Source organism: Otolemur garnettii, unplaced genomic scaffold, assembly GCF_000181295.1.
Source record: "Otolemur garnettii isolate 467f Iridium unplaced genomic scaffold, OtoGar3 scaffold00020, whole genome shotgun sequence".
In the NCBI taxonomy this organism is placed as follows: Eukaryota; Metazoa; Chordata; class Mammalia; order Primates; family Galagidae; genus Otolemur; species Otolemur garnettii.
Window position 1 is genome coordinate 14,968,532 of NW_003852415.1, and position 20,914 is coordinate 14,989,445.

The 20,914-nt window shown below is 37.8% G+C and overlaps 1 protein-coding gene across 1 annotated transcript in view; it reads left to right on the forward strand.

Annotated features, from left to right (window-relative positions):
• The first annotated feature begins 856 nt into the window (after nt 1-856).
• The window catches only part of TTC8 (tetratricopeptide repeat domain 8), a 66,468-nt gene continuing 46,410 nt past the window's right edge, over nt 857-20,914 (forward strand). The window contains exons 1-5 of the mRNA XM_003786970.3: nt 857-1,055; nt 16,123-16,243; nt 17,622-17,685; nt 17,798-17,954; nt 18,435-18,524. Coding sequence (XP_003787018.1) covers nt 942-1,055; nt 16,123-16,243; nt 17,622-17,685; nt 17,798-17,954; nt 18,435-18,524 — 546 coding nt within the window. The 5' untranslated portion in view covers nt 857-941. The remainder of the gene's footprint in view (nt 1,056-16,122; nt 16,244-17,621; nt 17,686-17,797; nt 17,955-18,434; nt 18,525-20,914) is intronic.

Below are 20,914 nucleotides of genomic sequence, written 5' to 3' on the forward strand. Positions count from 1 at the left end.
CATTGCTATTAAAGATATTTGTCTTTAATAGCATCTGTGTGAATCTCTAGAGCAAAGTCAGAAATGTAGCTGAAGAAATCACTCTGCACAGCAAACTTTTGACAAAACAATATCTGCCTGGAGGTGGTGTTTTGCAAAGCTCCTTTAAAATTTTTTTGCATACATTATCTAGTTAGGAAAAATGTTACTGATTTATAATCCAAAATCCCTAAACGCTTCGGATTAACAAAAGTATTAACAACATGTAGTCAACAAGATTACAGTCCCAGCTCCCAAACTCCAGGCGATTTAAGGAAAAATAATTTCTCCTCTGTGAGCCTGTTTCCCATCTGTAAGGAGAGTAGATTGGATTAAGCAAGCCTCTTGCTATTTCTACATTTGAGATTTGGTGAGAGGGACTTGGAGAAACAGACTTTAGAGTTTTAGGCCTCTGGGTCCTGATCGGGGGGTTGATATCGTAGAAACTGTTCACACGTTTGTTTCTAGAGTCCAAAGGTAAGCGAGAGGGGTAGAATTGAGCCAACAGGAGAACTGGCACAGTGATCCGCCTGAAGGTCACTCCCGGGACTTGTCCGGATCTGCGCAGCTAGCAGAGCGTTCGGCTGCTAGGCAACCGCGCCTCCTGGGGGTGGAGGACCCCAGTAGGAGGTGTCTAAGTCACTACCTTTTTGGTTAGCTGTGGTGCCGTCTCAAAATTAATGAAATCTGTAGCGTTTAAAAGTACAGGTATTTTTGCAGCCACGTTTTGGTAAACCCTAAAGCTGAGTTCTGCTCAGAGTGGTTTTTCTCTTCCCTGTTTTCAGGCGCGATGCGGGCACCTCTCCGTCAAGGCCCCAGCCGCCGCGCGTTGCCCGGCAGAGTTGGACGCCGCCTGCTCCCAGCTCCCCGCCCACCGCCCTCCCAGAGCTGGGCCCTAGTCCTTCGCTCGCAGCGGTGCCGCCATGGGCCCAGACATGGAGCCGTTGCTCCTGGCCTGGAGCTATTTTAGGCGCAGGAAGTTCCAGCTCTGCGCCGATTTGTGCACGCAGATGCTGGAGAAGTCCCCTTATGACCAGGTACCGGCCGGCCCCTGTCAGCCTGTGGATCCCGGCGCCGAGGCGGAGGGCTCTGGGGCAATCGATCCTCCGACCCCCGGGTGGGGAGGCCGGGGAGGAAGGCCCAGGCGAGGTGACCGTACAGCCCGCAGAGACACCCGAAGCGAGACCTTACGGAGCCGTGGCTAGCGGATTCCCTGCTCGCGCCATCCCTGGGGATCACGAGTTCTGTGCCATGCCCATCCCCTCTTCAAACTTCAGCCTCCCTTTTCCTTGGAGTGCCCTAGAAAGAGAGCCCTGAATTTCACTTTGTTAAGGAACTTTGGTAGTTCATTTATACTTGCATATGGATGGGTTCTAAAGCTGTCTTCCTGTGAATTATTCTCTAAAAGAAGTATGTAGAAACAAAGATCTGTGATTCCCCAGCCCATGCTAACATTGCTGCCTTTTTTTTTTTTTTTTTTTTTGAGTCAGACGTGTGATCCTCCCACCTCATCTTTAGACAGTTGTCCAGGAGCGAAGGAGCTTTTGATTAGGAGACCATGAGTTGAGCGTAAAGAAAATACATAAGTTAGAGGAATGAAAATCTAGGAGGGGAAAAGATTTATTAAAAAAAATTACCTAAGCAAAGAAAGCGATAATTGTAGGAAGAAGTCATGGGAAAGAAAGTCTTGAAAGAAGGGATGCTGGCATTTTATTATAAGAGAACTTGGTTAACCTACACTAATATAATACATGACAAATGAAAAAGGTAATATACTATGTGTGTGAGAGGTACAACTCTGGTAGGCAGATAGCTCCTGGAAGAAGCAAAAAAGGAGAAAAAGGGTAGAGAGCTGTGGCATTTTGTCACATTTGCTTCTAGTAAATGCAGAATATATCTATATAGTTTGAGTTCCCCAGCTTTTCCTCTAGTGATGTTGCCTTGGAGATGTTAGAAAAAATGGAAAATTGAAGGGAGTTATAAAAGCGGAGGCCAGAGTGTGAACACTGTTACTAGGCTTTGCCTTAGTTCCGAGCAGATGGATGTTGAGGTGAACATTTTTGTCCTTCACATAGCACATCTCCTTTAAAACAACCTTCTTTGTGGTAATGCCTAGGTAGGTTCTGTTCATGGTAGTTCACATTAGTTAACGGAGCTGCATTTCTGTAGACAAGCATTTTCCCAAGTGTGTTTTTGTGCATTGCAATCTTATAGATGCTACTCAAAAACAAACAGACAGGATCCCACAATTAAATATGTTTGGGAATTGGGCAAAATATTGTTCTAGGCACAATGGTTTGCAGAATTCATGTGCTGTTTCCATTTTTTCCACTGAGTTAGGGTCATTCCCATTTTGTGTTCCACACAATCCTAACCCCAAGAGTTGCTCAGTAAAAGAAAATTTCCTCATTAAATTCATTTGGAAAATGTGTATTTCTTCTTGGAGATTCAAGATGCATACTAAAGACTCTGAGTAGTTTTGAAGAAACTTAATTTTGCCAATTTTTATTAATCATAATAATTCTGAAATTTATTTGACCACTGATTCCTTTCTTTGGCCAAAGACGAGTCTTTTCAAGATGTCACATTGGGAAATGTTGTAGGCAAAATAGCAGTGCTTTTATTAGTGATTAAAACCCCATAATCTGAGTCCAAAATGTGAATATTACTCCTATCAATTAAGTTTAGGTTGCTCTAGGCACTGCAATAAAGATTTTTTATCTGTTCATTTCAATGACCTTTTATTAAGTGTTTACTGTAGATTGAGTATCCCGCATCCCACATGTTTGGGACAAGAAGTGATTAGGATTTTGGAATATTTATAATATATTTATCAATTGAACATCTCTAATCCAAAAATCCGAAATTTGAAATGAGCATTTTCTTTGAGTTACATGTCAATGTTGAACAAGTTTTGGGTTTTGGATCATTTGGGATTTTAGATTTTTGGATGTTTTATTCTATAAACATTATACTATACATTTCTAATAATTAGAATAACCTTACAAAGTAAGTAACAAAAAGGATAGCTAACATTTATGGAGTATTTACTATGTGTTAGGCTTGGTTTACAGGGCTTTGTGCGTTATCTCATTTAATCCTCAGCTATTTTAGGAAGCTGGTAGTATTTTACCCATTTTAGATTGGGTACACCGAAACACAAAATGATGTAAACTTTCCAGAGTTACAAAGCTAGTAAACCTATTCCCTTTATCTATATTGTGCTGCCACTTGGGCTCTTATTTAGTCTAATTTTTCAAAACTGTGATTCTGACCTTTACTCAGTGCATTTTTCCATCTGCTGTGCCTTTTTCAAGGTTTTAGCTAAGTGTTAAATAATTTTAATATATCTGTGTACTTAGATTAAAGACTCCAAGAAGTCCTGAAGGAAAAAAAAACCAAACCCTATGTGATTTTGATTAAGCCCATAGCTGGGACTGAGGGTCACTTTTAAAAATCAAGTTTTAAAATTCTTCCTGGACTCCTCCTGGAGGCTGTTTCTGATAGTAATTATCATCATTGGTGTTTCTTATGGTGCTTTCATTGGTTCAGTGGAAGAAGTTAAATGATAGAGAGATTTGCAATCTATGAAAAGCTAACAGAAATGTGATCAGAGCAGGAGCAGATGGTCCTCAGCTCTACAGTTAGGTTCACCTTCATATGCTCCTTTGGCTTCAGGGGCATTTATTGAGGCTTCCACATTTTAGAGTACTTTTCCTCTACAGCTATTTGAATTATTATTCCTGTACCACCAAACTGATTGTAGTATGAGTGAGTGACTTACAAGCAGTAAGACTTAACTTGGACACATAGAGGCACAATGAAATGAAAATATTTCTTCTGAGTGCCAAAGGAACTGATTTTTGCTCTTGTCTTTTTTTTTTTTTTTTCTGTCCAAAAGAAAAGATAGCTTATGTTTTTTTAAAAAATGTTACTTTTCACTTTTGGTTCTGCTTGTTTTTCTCCAAGAGGAGAACCTCTCTAAAGTGATTTGGTATTTGTTAATCCTCTTATAAGCTGGTCCAGGGAGCTTCAAAGAGATAACATTTTGGCCCCAATATTTGAGCCTATTGGGATGAGGCCCCCCTGTAAGACTCATCTACATTTATTTCTCCTTGAAAGGATACCATTTTGGTATAATATCAAAAATCTTTTATTGGTGCCTTATATGTTCTGTGAGGACATCTAGATTTTATTTTGGTTCTTGTCAAAATCAGGGTATCAGGCTAGCTAGAGAGACATGAAGTACTATGGGATAGCAAGTTTCCTTAGAGTAATACATTTTTGTTTTGCTACAAAACATTTGAAGAGTAGATTGAATAGTAATACAATAATAATACAACATTTGGGCATTGAAAAGGGTTCTAGAAGAATAATGGATTCTGAGCTACTTTTTCTAGACCCAGAATGGTGGGGGAACACAGGGTGGGGTCTACAAGAATGAAAGATGTTAAAGTTCAGATCTGTTAAGAATAAAAAAAGAGGGACAGCTGGATAATTTATTATATTCCCTCCTTTTTGATAAAATATAGTAAGAATACCAATTCATGGAGATGCATTGTCCTTTTCAAAATATTCTTTAAATTGTGACTGAAATAGTGATTAATAGTAATGACATAAAAGGAGGAAGTACAGAACAGTCCTCCATACAACCATATGACCTAGAGGGAATGCTGGCTTCTACCGCTCATGCTGATCATCCTGATTAGTTGCTTAATCTGATTACTGTTCTCTGTGTTCCATATGTCAGATTCATGGCTTTAAAACCAGTCCTGATTTTTTTTTTTTTAGTTCAATTATAATTAAACAGCTCATAAAACAGATTTTTCAGGCAGTGGGGTTTTTAAAAGACAATGTGCTTTCATTAATGGGGTAGGTTTCTGATAGATTTTCAGATTATTAAAATCTGATTATTAAAGTGATTCTGAAGGTGGGACCCTTAGGCATATATCAGAATGGGGGAAAGAACATTTTCTAGTTCCATTCTCCTCCTTTGCCCCTAACTGCTGCTTCTAGTGAAAGAGGAGGATGTTATTATTGTACATGATTTGAAGGTGGTAAAGTCGCTGAACACCATTGGCTTATTAGATGGAAGATGTGAAACCAGTGCTCCCAGGGAGCTAAAGGTTAAGTTGTCGGTTGAGACCATGGCCTGGTGATCCAAGCCAAAAAGTGTATCTTTCTATATGATTATCTAATTAGTTTCCTCTTTGGGGCCATAGAGACTTAGCCAGACATAATCCTTTGATTCTGTACACTGGGGCAGTTCACTTTATAAATTTGTATTTCTGTTAAACTATACAGATTACATTTCCATTTCGCTGCTTGGGTACTAGATCTCCCCACTCTTCTGAAACCCATCTATTTCTCTGTTCTTTCTTCGATTTTTGAGACAAGCTAGAGTCCTCAGCCTTGCTGACAGCAACCTCAGACTTCTAGGCTCAAGCAGTCTTCCTATGTCAGTCCCCTGAGTAGCTGGGACTACAGGCCTGTATTGCCATGCCCAGCTAATTTTTCTGTTTTTAGTAGAGATGGTATCTTGCTTTGCTCAGGCTGGTCTCAAACTCTTGACATCAAGCTATTCTCTTGCCTTGGCCTCCCAGAGTGCTAGAAGATTATAGGTGTGAACCACCATGCCTGGCCCATTTCTCTGTAGGTATTCCTTTTCCCTTCTTTTTATTACTAATTTCTGAATAACAACTCAGCAATTTAAGAGCAGGCTGGATAGACTCATTAGCCAGTGTAAGTACTAGGCAGCAATTAGGAAGTTGCATTCAGAATTATCTTGAGATTTAATTCCCTGAAGTAATAGCAACAACCTAAGAGAGAAAGCTGTGCTCTAGGGAGGGAGGGAGGAAAGAAGCAAACGGATATGACTTGAAATTGATAGTAATAAGTATTTTCTGTTCTAGACAGCAGCATTCTACTTTCTGTGGCCTCTTACTTTGAAGGGGATTCTGAGGGAAGCTTTAATTTGATCAGTCACAAGTGGGAGCCAGTTATGAGTTCTGAAAAGGGGGTAATAGATGGTTTAGTGCTTATCCGTTAACTCGAATAGGCATGATAGTGTATGTGAAAGAATAATCTGGAAATTGTGAAGTGTTCTCAAAAAGGCAAGGTTTTATTATTAGTCCTTAAAGCTTTTCCTGTGAGGTAGGTAATATTGTTCCAATTTGAGAGGGTAATGAAGGTTGTATGACTTGTTCAAGGTCATGTAGTTAAGTGGCTCCCTAAGGAACCCAGGTCTTCTGACTCTAAGGTAAGGCCCGGTACTTTTTACTCACCTGCACTGATACCTGTAGAAATAGTTTGCTAGACCAAGTGAACCTAGCTTGTGGTTCTCTATATAGGTGGATTAATTTAAATCACAACTACTTAATAATAAACTGTTATTGAGAGAGCTCGAAGATGAAAGCCTCAGTAATTTATTAAAAAATGTCTGCCCCATATCCAAATTAAAATATCCTGATTCTTTTCTTTCATAGTTTTGTTCCTGATAGATCTCCAGAGAGTTGTGTCTGTCCTTAGTCTTCCCACGCAGGAGTGGGGAGCCTACTGCTTTGGGGCCACATGTAGCCTTCTGGATCCTTAAGTACAACCTTTTAACTGAACCTAAATTGTATAGAAATGGGTACAGCAGAGAAAGATGAAGCTTTTCTTGACTCCTTTGGTGCTTAACAAAGAACGATCTTGAATCCAAAAGGCCACAGGTTCCCCACCCCTGGATAGAGATGATAGTGTACTTATACCTCAAAGGGTGATGGTATGAGTTTTCATTAATGCATAGTAAGAGATCAAAAATGGTACCTGCTATTGTCTCTACAAAGCTAGAGATATTTGCATGTAGGATTCCCTTGTTTGTATTCTTCTGAAAGGATTTTTGGTAATCTGGTAAGCATTTGTGAGGAAAACGTCCAGTGAAATGGACAAGGAAATATAGTTCATAAATCATTGGCACTCAATAATTTCCAGAATAATTTCCCTTTTATCGACTCCCTTCTTATGTCTTGTGTCTTCTGTTTTTCTTCTTTTTACCTTAGTTGTCTGTAATTTGTCCCTAAGCTGAGTATAGCATTTGACACATTGTATCAATATATTGGATATATTTAATTAGGTGCCTTCCCTCATAGAATGTTTTCAGTACCTACCTGATTTCCGGGTGCCAGGAGCATGTTTTGGAATTAATGTGTTCTCTACCCCCTACCCTCTTAGGGCTGGTCTCCACTTTCTAACCATATAGTCTCTTGCCCATCTCTACGCTTCCCTGCTCTCTAGGCCTCTTCTTTTCTTCTTTGACCTTCACATTCACATGATGGCTTCACATCATTTCCCAACTTGCTCTTCACCTGCACAGTCAGTCATAAACATGTTTCTGAAGGGCAGATGCACAAAAACCGAGATCACAAACCTTCATCAGAGAATAGAATCCTGGGAGGCTGAGCTACTAGTTTGGGCCACTGGAGGAATCTACTTGCCCTGGTCAGAATAACAAGCCTCTAGCTTTTAAGTAGTATCAGTCACTTCTATCTCCTTCAGTTGTTTTCCTTTTCAGGCATTGTCTGCAATCACCTCTGGTAAACTACCCTCCTCCCATCTCTATACTGGACTCATTGTACGTCTCCTAAACTTTACCCTTCAGTCCTTCCTGATTATTTCCTACTCTCTTTTTTTTTTTTGAGGCACTAACGAGAAAGAGCACTTGCTTCTCTCAAACATTTGTGTGAATTAGAACAAATTACTTAACATCTCTCAATATGTTTCTTTAATTATAAAATAGATAATAATTCCTACCTGCTTCCCTCAGCTGGTTATTAGGAGAGTCAAATGAGATAATGGGCCATACAAGTATGTATACAAATAAATAGAAGGAAGTACAAAAAAGGCTACTTCTTCCATTTGCCATCTTGTTCCCTGTTATCAGTGTATTTCCTGAAGTATCAGTTGTATTTAGGAAATCTGTACTTTTTTCAGAGCCTTCTCCTGCACACTGGAGTTGAAACCCTCCACCTGCTATTATATTCTTTAGTTGCTGTTTTGTGTTCAGTTGATCATTTAATCTGCTCTAAATCCCACCTTCTAGGGCCTTTACTTTCTAGTCTATATCAGCCTTTTCCTTTCATGTTCTGACTATGTGTCATGCTAAATAAATGCCTATCTTTGCATGGGGCCTATAGGGTTTGCTCATTAGTTGCCCTGATAATATGTTCTTTTTTTTTGAGACAGAGTCTTGTCTGTCACCCCAGGTATACTTTAGTGGTATCATTATAGCTCACTGCTACCTCAAAGTTCTGAGCTCAAGCCATCCTCCTGTCTTAGCATCCTGAGTAGTAGAGACTGCAGGCCCATGCCACCACACCTGGCTGATTTTTTCTACTTTTGGTAGAGATGGGGGGGTGTCACTCTTGCTCAGGCTGGTCTTGAACTCTTGATTATAAGCGATCCTCCTGTGTTCTGTGAGTCACTGCACCTGGCCTGATAATATATTCATACATTCTTAAAAATATATTTGGGAGATTCTTTTTGGATTTAGAGCTATAGAAAAGAAGGATCTTTTTCTTTTTTTCCTCTCCTTTTTCTGTTTCTTAGTAATTTCCCCAATAAAATATGTTATAGGTTAAGTGCGCAACAGATAACTGCTGACTAGACAGATATGTAAGTGTAGATGTTTTATAAATAAATTTGGTTTAAATCTGGTATTTTTTACTGATGGATTTCTATTTAATTTGTGTAGAAAAAAACCTCAGATGCTGAGCTATCAGCATCTGGCACTAGTGTACACTATGTACTTTATTTATAAAAATCTCTTAAGGACGTTACAGTCAGAATTAATTTGTTATTGTTAGCCATAAATCCCATTATGTTTATGTGGAAAAGAAGAGTTTATATTATTTGGTGTCAAGTCTGAGTGTTTTAACCACCATGAGCTTATTCTCAATTATTCCTCAATATGAGGAAATACTTCTTTGGTATATTATAAAATTATTCTTAATTCCTAATATAGTCTCTTAATTATGTAAGCAGTTACTATATCTTTCTTTGTGCTCTGAATGATGTTAAATTAATTCGAATTTTCTCACCAAAGAAAATTTAGCATTCTTCAGTGTATGTTAGTTTTATAGAACTCTTGACAGCATTTGTAGACAAAGATTAAAGACAATATTTAGATCTTTATTGAATGAGAGTTTACCTACAAATGCTTGGTTAGTCATTAAGTCTTTTTATTTTATAAATTGCTTCTTAAAAAGTTTAACACTTTCTTAATGCTTTCCAGGAACCAGATTCTGAATTGCCAGTGTCTCAGGTAAAGAAAGGATTAGCTGCAAACTGTAGTTTAGAGAATAATTGCTATTGCTTAGCTGCTGCTATAGATTAGAAAATGTGCTACATATCTACTTTTGATGTTCTAAAATTAGCCATATCTACTTGGTATCCTGTACCTATTACATAAATAAACTTATATTTATAATACTTTCGTGTATATGGATAGGCTCGTAGAACTAATCTACTATGTTCATTAAGTCTTGGAGCCTAAATGGTAAGGACCAGGATTGGCCAGAGGATGAGAAAAATAAGAGGAGCCAAGGGGAACTCTACACTTAGAAAGCTCCCTTAGAAAGGGAGGTCGACTGGTTTGTGCTGGAGTACAGAAAAACAACAACAGCAGCAGCAACAAACAATAAGGGAGGCAGTAGAACCGCAAGTGTCTGAAAAGAGTACAGCAGTGAGTTTCAAGGCACAATGGTGTGCCGTGAGAGGATCTTAGGTGTATAAAAATTTTTATAAAAATAAAAAATTATAAAGATCATTAATCACATTATTTTCAAAAGAAGTTTAAAGCACAGTAAGTATATTCTTTTTTTTAATCCTTTGTTTTGATCAACATAATCTTAAGTGTGCTGTGGAAGTTTAAATATAGGTTCAAGTATGCCATGAGATAAAAAAGGTTGGAAAACACTGCCATAGAGGATAGGACAGTATGTTTTGAGCAAAGAGTGGGCCAACTCTGCTTGGAAAGGTTGGTCTTCACTAACCTGTGAGCTCTAAGAGGGAAATGCCTGCTGTAGTGAGTGAGGAGGAGGGAAGGGACACTGGCCAGACAACCACATCTACAAGATCAACTTGATTAAGGATGGGAGGCAGCCACAGAGACCTACTAATGAGCTAAGAGACCAGGGAATTAATCAGAAGGAATGCCTGGGAGAGAGGAGGTCTGGTGAGGGAGATACCTGGTCAGTGAAGCTATTAGCCCAGGAGAACTTTGAGTGAGTCTGGGAATAAGAAAGGATATAGAGACCTATAAATCCGAGAGCTTAAATGTTGCCAGGTATTTACCCTGCCATGTGAGATGGAATGTTAACAGTGTTTTTTAGGTAAATAAGTTATTTGAACCTCATACGGGGTTCGTATGAGTAATCATCAAACCTTTTAGAATAGAAAGCATTTGACAAAGCACTCTTATGGAAGCCTATATAATAGTAAACAAACACTGTACCTAGTCTAAAATGTGGTGCTCTGTTCTTTGAAAGGATGACATTTGTCTCTTGAATGTTCATAATCTTGATTTATGTGATAGATGGGAAAACTGTTTTTATTTGTAATATATGTACAAGTCATTCAAGAAGGATCTAGGCTGAGTGGTAGCTGATGCCTATAATCCTGACACTTTGGGAGGCCAAGGCTGTAGGATCATGTGAGATGGAATTATTTTGAGATCAGCCTGGGCAACGGTAATACCCTGTCTCTACAAAATTTTAATTAATTAATTAATTTATAGACAGAGTCTCACTGTGTTACCCTGCATAGAGTGCTGTGGCATCATAACTCACAGCAACATCAAACTCTTCAGCTCAAGCAGTCCCCTTGCCTCAACCTTCCAAGTAGCAGGGACTACAGGCGCCAGCTACAGTGCCCCACTAGTTTTTCTATTTTTAGTTGAGACAAGGTCTTGCTCTTGCTTAGGCTGGTCTCAAACTCCTGAGCTCAGGCAGTCCACCACCTTAGCCTCCCAGCATGCTAGGATTATAGGCATTAGCCATTACACCCAGCCTTACAGAAAATATTTTAAATATCAGCCAAGTGTGGTGGTGGGCGACTATAATCCCAATTACTAAGGAGGCTAAAGCAGGAGGATCACCTGACTAGGAGTTTGAGGCTGCAGTAAGCTATGATCATGCCACCAGACTCCTGCCTGGATGACTAAGACTCTGTCTCAAAAAATAAAGAAGAATTTAAATTATAAATAAAGGAATATGGTTTTTGTTCTCAAGAAATTTGGGAGATTTTAATTAAAATTAAAACAGCAAAAATTTTCATTGTAGCAAATTTTTTTTTTTTGACACAAGGTTTCTGTCTCTCTAGAGTGCAATGGCAGCATCATAGCTCACTGCAACCTCAAACTCGTGGACTGGGGTAATCTTCCTCTCCTGCTTCAGCCTCCCAAGTAACTGGGATTATAGGTGTGTGCCACCACACATGGCTAATTTTTTCCATTATTTGTAGAGACAGGATATTGATCTTGTCTAGGCTGGTCTCAAGTGATACTGCAGGCCTCAAGTGATAGATACTCCAGCCTTGGCCTTCCAAAGTGCTAGGCAGCAGCCACCATCCCTGGGGATACGAATCGTTTTTAAAACTGCTGTAAATTACATTTAAATAAAAAATTTCAAACTAGTGCAGGGGCTTCATGTACCTTTATTTAGCATTACTTTCCTGTTCTTACTGTAGACTTAATTATCTACTGGAGAATGATCTAAAATGGAACAAAGCTAATTAGATTTTTCTGACCTTACTGTTCACCTCACTATTCCCACTTTCTGGGTTTCTTGGCCTTGCACATTTTCACAACTTCAAAAGAAATGAGGCTTTACAATAACAGTTCAATATTTTGTGCCTAAGTTTTTGTTTTCATAGAGTAGCAGAGTGTCAGTTGTTACTGATTCTTAGGACGTCTATATCAGGTCAGACAGACTGTTCCTTTGGTAGCCTTATTCTAATAACAACCTGGGAAAATTGTTTCTTGGTTGCCTGAAACTACTGATTGTGCATTCTGTATTAAGAGGACCCAAATGTTTTGCTTAGTTAGTAGAGTTTTTATCTCTTCCTTTGTGTATTTCCATAAATAAAACTGGATTAACATCACAGACATTAGAACAAATAAGTCAGTGTCTTTCTCATGTTAGCTGGCAGGTGTTTGTCTCAAGAGTGATGTCCTATAGACTCACTCAGTATGTGAATGAGAAGGGATTATGTTTCACAGATACAAAGAGAAATAATTAACATGGTGGTTATTCATTTAGATTCAAAGAATCTATGTTTTTCCCTCAAGAAAATTCCTAAGCATTTATTTTTATTGCTATTACAGTACTTCTAACACATAAAATGTTCAAATAAATTAGCATTAACTATTCTTTTAAACTGCCAGACCCTGCCATTTATTAGTACAATTAACATACCTGATAAAACAAATTTATATTTTATTCAGATTCAAAGGGAAGTTTAGGATTACTGTGTGTGCTTTGCTATGCATTTTATTTTAATCACTGATGAATTTTGAATTTGGGTTTTTTTTTTTAAAAAAAAAAAGATTTTAGGGTTATAAAATGTTCTTGACTTGCTTCCAGAATAAAAATATTTTAATATTTTTTAAAGCCAAAGCCCCATCTGCTGTTTTCATTAAAATCTCAAGAATTGTTCACATTGCCAGGAGCAGTTCTTTGAAAACAGTCTGATGTTTAATCAAGCAGCGATATGTGATTTACAAGGTCATTTTTTGTTAGGACAAAGGAAGAGTTAGGAAGAGTAATTTTTTCAAACAATGATAAAATTTAAAATTGAATAATAGTTTAAGTAGATTTAATACAGATCTTTAAGAAATTCATACCATTAGAATTATATTTTAAAAGCTGAAACAAAGGTAAATCTACTTATCTTGAAAAAGTAAATTCTGATAGAATAAAATTTTAAAAAGATGTTGCTATTTAACTTTCAAAGTAGCATTTATTCATTCGGCTGGGAAGAATTGCAGTTTTCCTTTTCTATGTTGTGCTTTGCTTCATATAAAATATAAAACATTCGTACCTCTTTAATATTGAAGAGGTTAGTAGGGAGATTGATGTTAAGAAGCATGATGGATTGGATGATGAAAACAGTATGAACATGAAAACAGTTAAAATATGTACATCACTATCAATAATCAACTATATAATACTGATAGATTACAAAATTATGAAAACTTGGTGTTTAAACAGTTGATTTATCTAGGATTCCAAATAATAGTTCTTAAGTTTTCTTGCCGCCTCATTATCAGAATAGATGTCCACATATCTCTCTGTGGCATACTTGATTGGTCATCTGGTCCCTGCCTTTCTCTCCAGCTTCTTCTCTGACTGCTCCCTTTGCTGAACCTGATTCTTTAACCATTGTCAACTCTTCTGGAGTTTCCAAACTTGCCATAAGCCCTCTAGCTAGCCTCCCCTTTGTTCTACGCACTCTACACTTTGCCTGGTCACTGGGCCCAACTCTTCTCTTTTATCCTTCCTTCCACACCCAGGCAGAAGCTCACTGCCTTTTTTTCTTTTCTGTCCTCCTGAAGCTCACTTTTTTTTATTTTTTGTTTTTGTTATTACATTTTCCCTATTACATGGAAATTCTTCCAAGTTAGAACTAGGACGTGATTTACTCATCTTTGTATTTCTAGGTACATGTAGGTGCTCCCTAATAATACAGGAATGAACCAGGACAGCCCACCTCTTACTTTACTGTTTCAGCAGAAAGTGCTAGCTACAGACCTTTCTGTTCATCAGAGAGCACTGAACTAAGAATGTCCTTTTGAAAAATTACAGCCATCAGATACTTGCAAGTCATTACAAATCTCTGTGGAGATTTAAAATAAACAGGATTCCTTATGTCCATCTTTGAAATTAAGTTAGACTGTTTAACTTTAAGCCAGTGAAGACTTCCCAGTGAGGAATAGCTGTATAGATCTGGCATCTTTCCTGACCTTTAACTAAGTGAAAACATCAGATTGTTTCTATACTTTGGTGGCTCCCACCGTTAGATGCAGTTCCAATTAGAACTGATTTATTTTTACAAATGAATTATTTCATTGAGTCCATATTGTGTACATTCAGTTGTGTTAAATTCACACATAACATTGGAGACATTTTATTAAAAGTTACCTAGTAAGAGTCCAGAAAACTTCAACCAGAAAAGTCAAGCCCAAAAGTGAATCATTTAACCAAATATAATTTTACTTTAGGAAACTAAATACATATATTGTGGAGGCAGTCTTCTTTATTCCCATTAAAATGAAAGCGTAGCTGGGCGTTGTGGCAGGTGCCTGTAGTCCCAGCCACTTGGGAGCCTGAGGCAAGAGAATCACTTAACCCCAAGAGTTTGAGATTGCTGTGAGCTGTGAGGCCACAGCACTCTACCAAGGGTGACATAGTGAGACTCTGTCTCAAAAAAAAAAAAAAAAATGAAAGCATGATGTTTTTCTTTTTAAAAATATTTTCACTGATGTATTCCAAGTACTTTAGCTCACAAAAGAATCTCCAATTTCCAATTTATTTCTCCACCTCTCTCTTGTCACCTATCATGTACCACTTTGCCTTGTCACTTAATCCAAAAGGTGATGCATTCAGGGAAATTAGGATCTATGTTTTAATCTTTTCATATTTCCTGCTCAGAACCTAGTCCAGTGCTATATGATTAAGGGGTGCTTAATGAATATGGAATGACTGAATGAATGGATCTTGGGTGCTTTACTTGAGGGCTTTCCAGACTCCTGTAGTTCTCATCAGTTTCTCTCCCAGTCCTTTGGCTTTCATTCAGCCTGCTTCACAGCCAGATCCCTCGTAGCCTGAGCTGAGCCACTCTTCCCATTTTCCTTACTGCTGCTTCCTCCATGCTCTAGAGTTAGTTCTGTGCTGCTGCTTGAAGAGTTACCTTCTTCCCAAATCCTCCACAGGACACGAGGCTTTGTTGTTCTCTGCTTCTGTTCTGTAGTGAAGCAGAGAGGTAAAAATTTCTGATAAAGCAGTTTTGTGTGTTTAACATACAAAAATTGAAATTGTGCACACCTTTACACTGAATTTTTCAACACAAGGCAAATTCTTTAATTTACCCCCCCCATACCATCCAGCAGGTTTTCTAATGAGTAGATCATAAAGCAATTAGTGTTGTTTAGTTCTTAGAAATCAGGAGAAATTGATCTTAGTGTAATTCAATCAACACTTCTTAAATACCTATTATATACAAAATCCATAGGTATGAAAAATTCAAGAGTGTAAAAGTTTACATTGTGGGGAAGACTGGGCTAACAGATGCCCAAATGATTATAATATTTGTCAAATACAAATAGGTATTTGTAAGTACAAAATAATAGAGGGGTAAAGAGAATTCTCTGTGAGAAAGACAAGAGAGTTGTAGGTATAGAATTTGAGAGTCAGGAAAGCTTCATGAAGGACTTGGGCAGAAAGAGCACTGTAACTTCATGCATGTATTTTAAAATTACTATTCTAGAAATATTTTCTAAAGATCTTCTTTCACGGCTCCGCGCCTATAGCTCAACCGGCTAAGGCGCCAGCCACGTACACCTAAGGTGGCGGGTTCGGATCCCCAGCCCGGACCCGCCAAACAACAATGGCGGCTGCAACCAAAAAATAGCCGGGCGTTGTTTCGGGCGCCTGTGGTCCCAGCTACTTGGGAGGCGGAGGCAGGAGACTCGCTTGAGCCCAGGAGTTGGAGGTTGCTGTGAGCTGTAAGGCCACGGCACTCTGCCCAGGGGGACAGCTTGAGGCTCTGTCTCAAAAAAAAAAAAAAAAAAAAAGATCTTCTTTCACTTATAAAAAGGAATGTTAGAAAAAATCAGATAATTATCATACTTTTATATACTAGGTAATCAATATTTTGTTTCTTGATGAATAAATGACCTTGTCTTGTATTACTACAGTTTTTGACATGGCCTTTTAAATTAGAATAATGCAGTAGTGGTAAACATGTTTAATAGAAACAAAATAACAATAAAGGATACCTGTCTTCTTTAAGCTATGTAGCATTTTTCATGCTATTTTAATATTTGTTTTGTTCATCTATGGTTTTTAGGCAGCTTGGATTCTAAAAGCACGAGCACTAACTGAAATGGTTTACATAGATGAAATTGATGTAGATCAGGAAGGAATTGCAGAAATGATTCTGGATGAAAATGCTATTGCTCAAGTTCCACGTAAGTATTGGTTTTTCAGTTAAGTTAATGGAATGCCATTAGGAGGAGGAATAATATATATATATATATTAGAATATGTAGCTAGGTATTTAGATATATTTCTGTACTATAGACATAATGTAAAACATTATATACATGAAACAAAAACACTATCCCAAAAAAATAGTTTCTGTTCTCCCTCACAGTACAAAGGCTTCTTTCCCAAAACTCAGTTATCTTCAACTTAAGGTGTGAGATTGATGTATAACAATTTTTCATTGAAAGCTATATTATGCAAAATTATTTGTGAAAATAATTTATAAAAATGCATTGTATTTGAACTGGTTATCTGCTGTATCAGAAGCTTGTTTATCTGGGATACATCCAAGCATCTGAAGTATTCTAAAAGGATTTACCAAAAAGAGATCATTCAGATACATCACTTAATTGTTAAAATCGGATCAGGTATGGTGGTGAGGTTGAAGGATTTTGAGCTCAGGAGTTTGAGACCAGCCTGAGCAAGAGTGAGACCCCATCTCTACTAAAAATAGGAAAATTAGCCAGGCATGGTGACAGATACCTTTAGTCCCAGCTACTTGGAAGACTAAGGCAGGATGTTCACTTGAGCCCAGGAAATTGAGATTGCTCTGGGCGAGGGTGATGCTGCAGCACTCTAGCCATAAGCCAATAATTAGACATGATTTACTCATGATGTGAGGTGATGCGGTGATATGCTGGGCTGTGATTATCAACTGGGATTGTCAAAGAGGCCCAGTCCCTATCTTGCAGATATAGGTGGTGCAAATGGTATTGGATAAGAACTATTATATATGGTGGTCTTAGTAATTTGTTAGTTGTTAAAATTCTCTGTTGTTTATATGTTTTGGAAGATAATAACTGTTTTAAAACTTCAAATGGAAATTGAGAAAAAAATTAATGTGTTTTATATTAAATATCTTTCTTGCTCATTATTTTGCTCTTTGAGATTTAAAATATCTAAATTCTAGATATGATGTAAATGATCTTTTACTGGGAGAAGTTTGTATGAAAAATAATTAAAGCAGTATACAACCATTATTTTGAACTTTGGAGCCTCTTAGGCTTGAGTTTGAATCCCAGCTTTACTAATAGATTGCCCTGATAACTTAATTCTGTAAACCTTTGTTAAATGGATTACTACCACCTACCTTGCAGACTTAGTTTGAAGAGTAAATGTAAGAACATAAGTAAATGATAGGGGCTCATTAAATACTAGTCTCAAACACATTTCCCTAAAATGCATTTCTTGTTATTAATGTCTTTTTCACTAGACTAACATAATTCCAAAACCTGTATTAGCTGACAGTTTTTATAGATTAATGAATAACATGTAATTTGAATTTGCCATTTTATCTCCTAGGCCCTGGAACATCTTTGAAACTCCCTGTAACTAATCAAACAGGAGGGCCTAGTCAAGCTATTAGGTGTGTACCATACTTTTATTTCATATTCTCTGCCATTAAGTATTGACAAGACTGTATAAGATTTTTCCTTAATTGATCTTCTTTGTATTATAACAATTTGTAATCTTCATAGGCCAATCACTCAAGCTGGAAGACCCATTACAGGTTTCCTTAGGCCCAGCACACAGAGTGGAAGGCCAGGCACTATGGAACAGGCTATCAGGACACCCAGAACTGCCTACACAGCCCGCCCTATTACCTCATCTGGAAGATTTGTCAGGATGGGAACGGTAAATTCTGTCAGCTTTCCAATAGCCTTGTATTACCAAGGTAACTGTGTTATGTTATATCATTGTAGAATTATATAGAAGATTTTTGAAGGTGATTCTTTTAATTTGTTGCCTTTATGTTTTGTTTTTGTTTTTGTTTTTAGAGACAGGAGTCTTATTTTGTTGCCCTTGGTAGAGTGCTGTGGTGTCACAGCTCACAGCAACCTCCAGCTCTTGGGCTTAGGTGATTTTCTTGCCTCAGCCTCCTGAGTAGCTGGGACTACAGGCGCCCCCCACAGTGCCCACCTATTTTTTTTGTTGTTGTTGGTGCAGTTTGGCCAGGGCAGGGTTCAAACCCAGCACCCTCAGTATATGGGGCTGGCTCCCTACTCACTGAGCCACAGGCACTGCCCCACTTTTATGATTTTTATGTACATTAAACTTAATTTATGTTTCAGCAGAAAGTTTCAGCTTTCTTATTCTATTGTGTTTCCCCCATAGGCTTCCATGCTTACAAGTCCTGATGGACCATTTATAAATTTATCTAGACTGAATTTAACAAAATATTCCCAGAAACCTAAATTGGCAAAGGTATGTACTTAAAATTATTTTAAGTTTTGAAGTAATGTTGCAGGAAGTATGATGATAATAACGTTGTAGAAAATTAATAAAAATGTGTGAAGAAAAGACTATATCTTAATTTAAGTAGAAATGTTTAATACGTAATGCATGTGCTAATTTTATATGTCTTAGTTTTTAATTAATTGAATTAAGGAAAATAAATCAGAAATGAAGTACATAAACCATTATTTTAGGAGATTCTTTTCCCTTGACAAAGAGCATTATATAGTATCATCTTTGTAGAATAAAGCTTGAGTGGGTCATCTGTATGTGTGTATACCTCTTTCTTCTTTTTCAGCTTGGACTATTCTCAGAAAAATAATTTGCTATCCTTGTAGGATTTGATAAAATCAAATTTTTATATGATTTTTATATCAGATAAAAATATGATATATCACCCTTTTTATAATAAAAGGATGATATAAAATATATGTTCCTAGTTAGTAATTAATCAGACATCTCAATAAGAATTACTCAAGCCGGATTGTGCAGGCCAGCTACATTAGTAACTATAACCACTCAGAGATTCAATGTTCTTTTAAATTCACGAGAAAATGAGAGGCAGAGGAGAGAAACGGAGAGGGAGTGGGGATAAGGAGGGAAAAAAAGGAAGGTCTCCAGAGTTTTCCAGTATAAAAAAACTTGACGATGAGCTTGGAATAATTCCGAGAAAGGAGCACTTATCTTCTGGAAACTAGTTTAGGCCTAGTCTATGTTTTTAGCTGAAATCTTTATGAACACTGTCTAAGTGCTAAGCTCATTCCTAAATCTCAGTTTTAATTGTGTTTAACATGTGTATTTACTAAACATCCAACACTCTGGGGAAAATAAAAATGGACACTAGCTCTCCAGAAGTTTAAATTCTAAAAAGAAAATGCTGTTCTGGGCTCAGCACCTGTAGCTCAAGTGGCTAGGGCGCCAGCCACATACACTGGAGCTGGTGGGTTCGAATCCAGCGCAGCCTGCCAAAGAACAATGACAACTACAACTTAAAAATAGTCAGGCATTGTGGCGGATGCCTGTAGTCCCAGCTATGTGGGAGGCTGAGGCAAATGAATTGAATCGCTTAAGCCCAAGAGTTGGAGGTTGCTGTGAGCTATAACGCCACAGCACTCTACCCAGGGCAACAGCTTGAGACTCTGTCTCAAAAAAAAAAAAAAAGAAAGAAATGCTGTTCAGTAGAGAGGGAGTCAGCCTACTATAATAATAGTAATGACTTTTTTCTTAAAATCTTGTTTGATAGCAATCCAGTCAGCTTCATTTAGCAGAACTGTTAAGCCTTATTTATTTCCCTTTGTTTTATGAGAGTGGAGTATTAAAAGCACCTCATGGCTGGGTGCCTGTGGCTCAAGCGGCTAAGGCACCAGCCACATATACCTGAGCTGGTGGGTTCGAATCCAGCCTGGGCCCGCCAAACAACAATAATGGCTGCAACCAAAAAATAGCCAGGCATGGCGGGTGCCTGTAGTCCCAGCTACTTGGGAGGCAGAGGCAGGATACTCGCTTGAGCCCAGGAGTTGGAGGTTGCTGTGAGCTGTGATGCCACAGCACTCTACCCAGGGCAACAGCTTGAGGCTCTGTCTCAAAAAATAAAAATAAAAATAAAAAAATAAAAGCACCTCGTATATAATATCTGGTTCCCTATCTTTTTAGGCCATTTACTTGAAGTCACTGGATGGCTAGTTGATACCAATGCTATTTTTTAACCAGAGAGAACGGTCAATGAAGGCATTTTTCTCAATTAAATTAAGATGCATCCAGGACAGACCTGGTCTGTTGCTAGATTTAGATTGAACTAGATTTTGTGCTTTTTTAGTGTGTTGTTGAAATCATGCCAGGTTTTTCTATCTTTGGCCCTCAACCTGCCTTGACTCATCAGGGCTCATTTTTAATATTGCTATATTCCTCAGGGTGTCTATGTATCATGATTCTCTGTCACTGTATTGGGTGTTATAACATTTTTTTCATGGTAGTGATAGCACCAACTGCATTCTTAACTTTTTTTCCTTTATAAGAGAACAAATGGAGGGGTAGTTATAGTTTCTTTTGTTTTTTTGTTTTGTTTTATGTTGTTTTAAGAAAGGTCTTGTCCTGATTTCTTTTTTTCTTCTATTGGTCACTTGCATGTCTTCTCTGTTAATAACCTTGATATCTTCTAGAGGCATTAGCCTCCTTGCAAGTGTAAAGTAATAGTATTATGGAAACAAGTAGTACCACCAAGAGGTAATCTGCTAAGTCATTATTCAGGCAGGTTGGGTGAAATATTAAAAATAATAGTTCTTAGCCCTGGATATACATTAGACTCACCTGAGGGCTTTTTTTTTTTTTTTTTTTGAGACAGAGTCTCTGTTGCCCTGGGT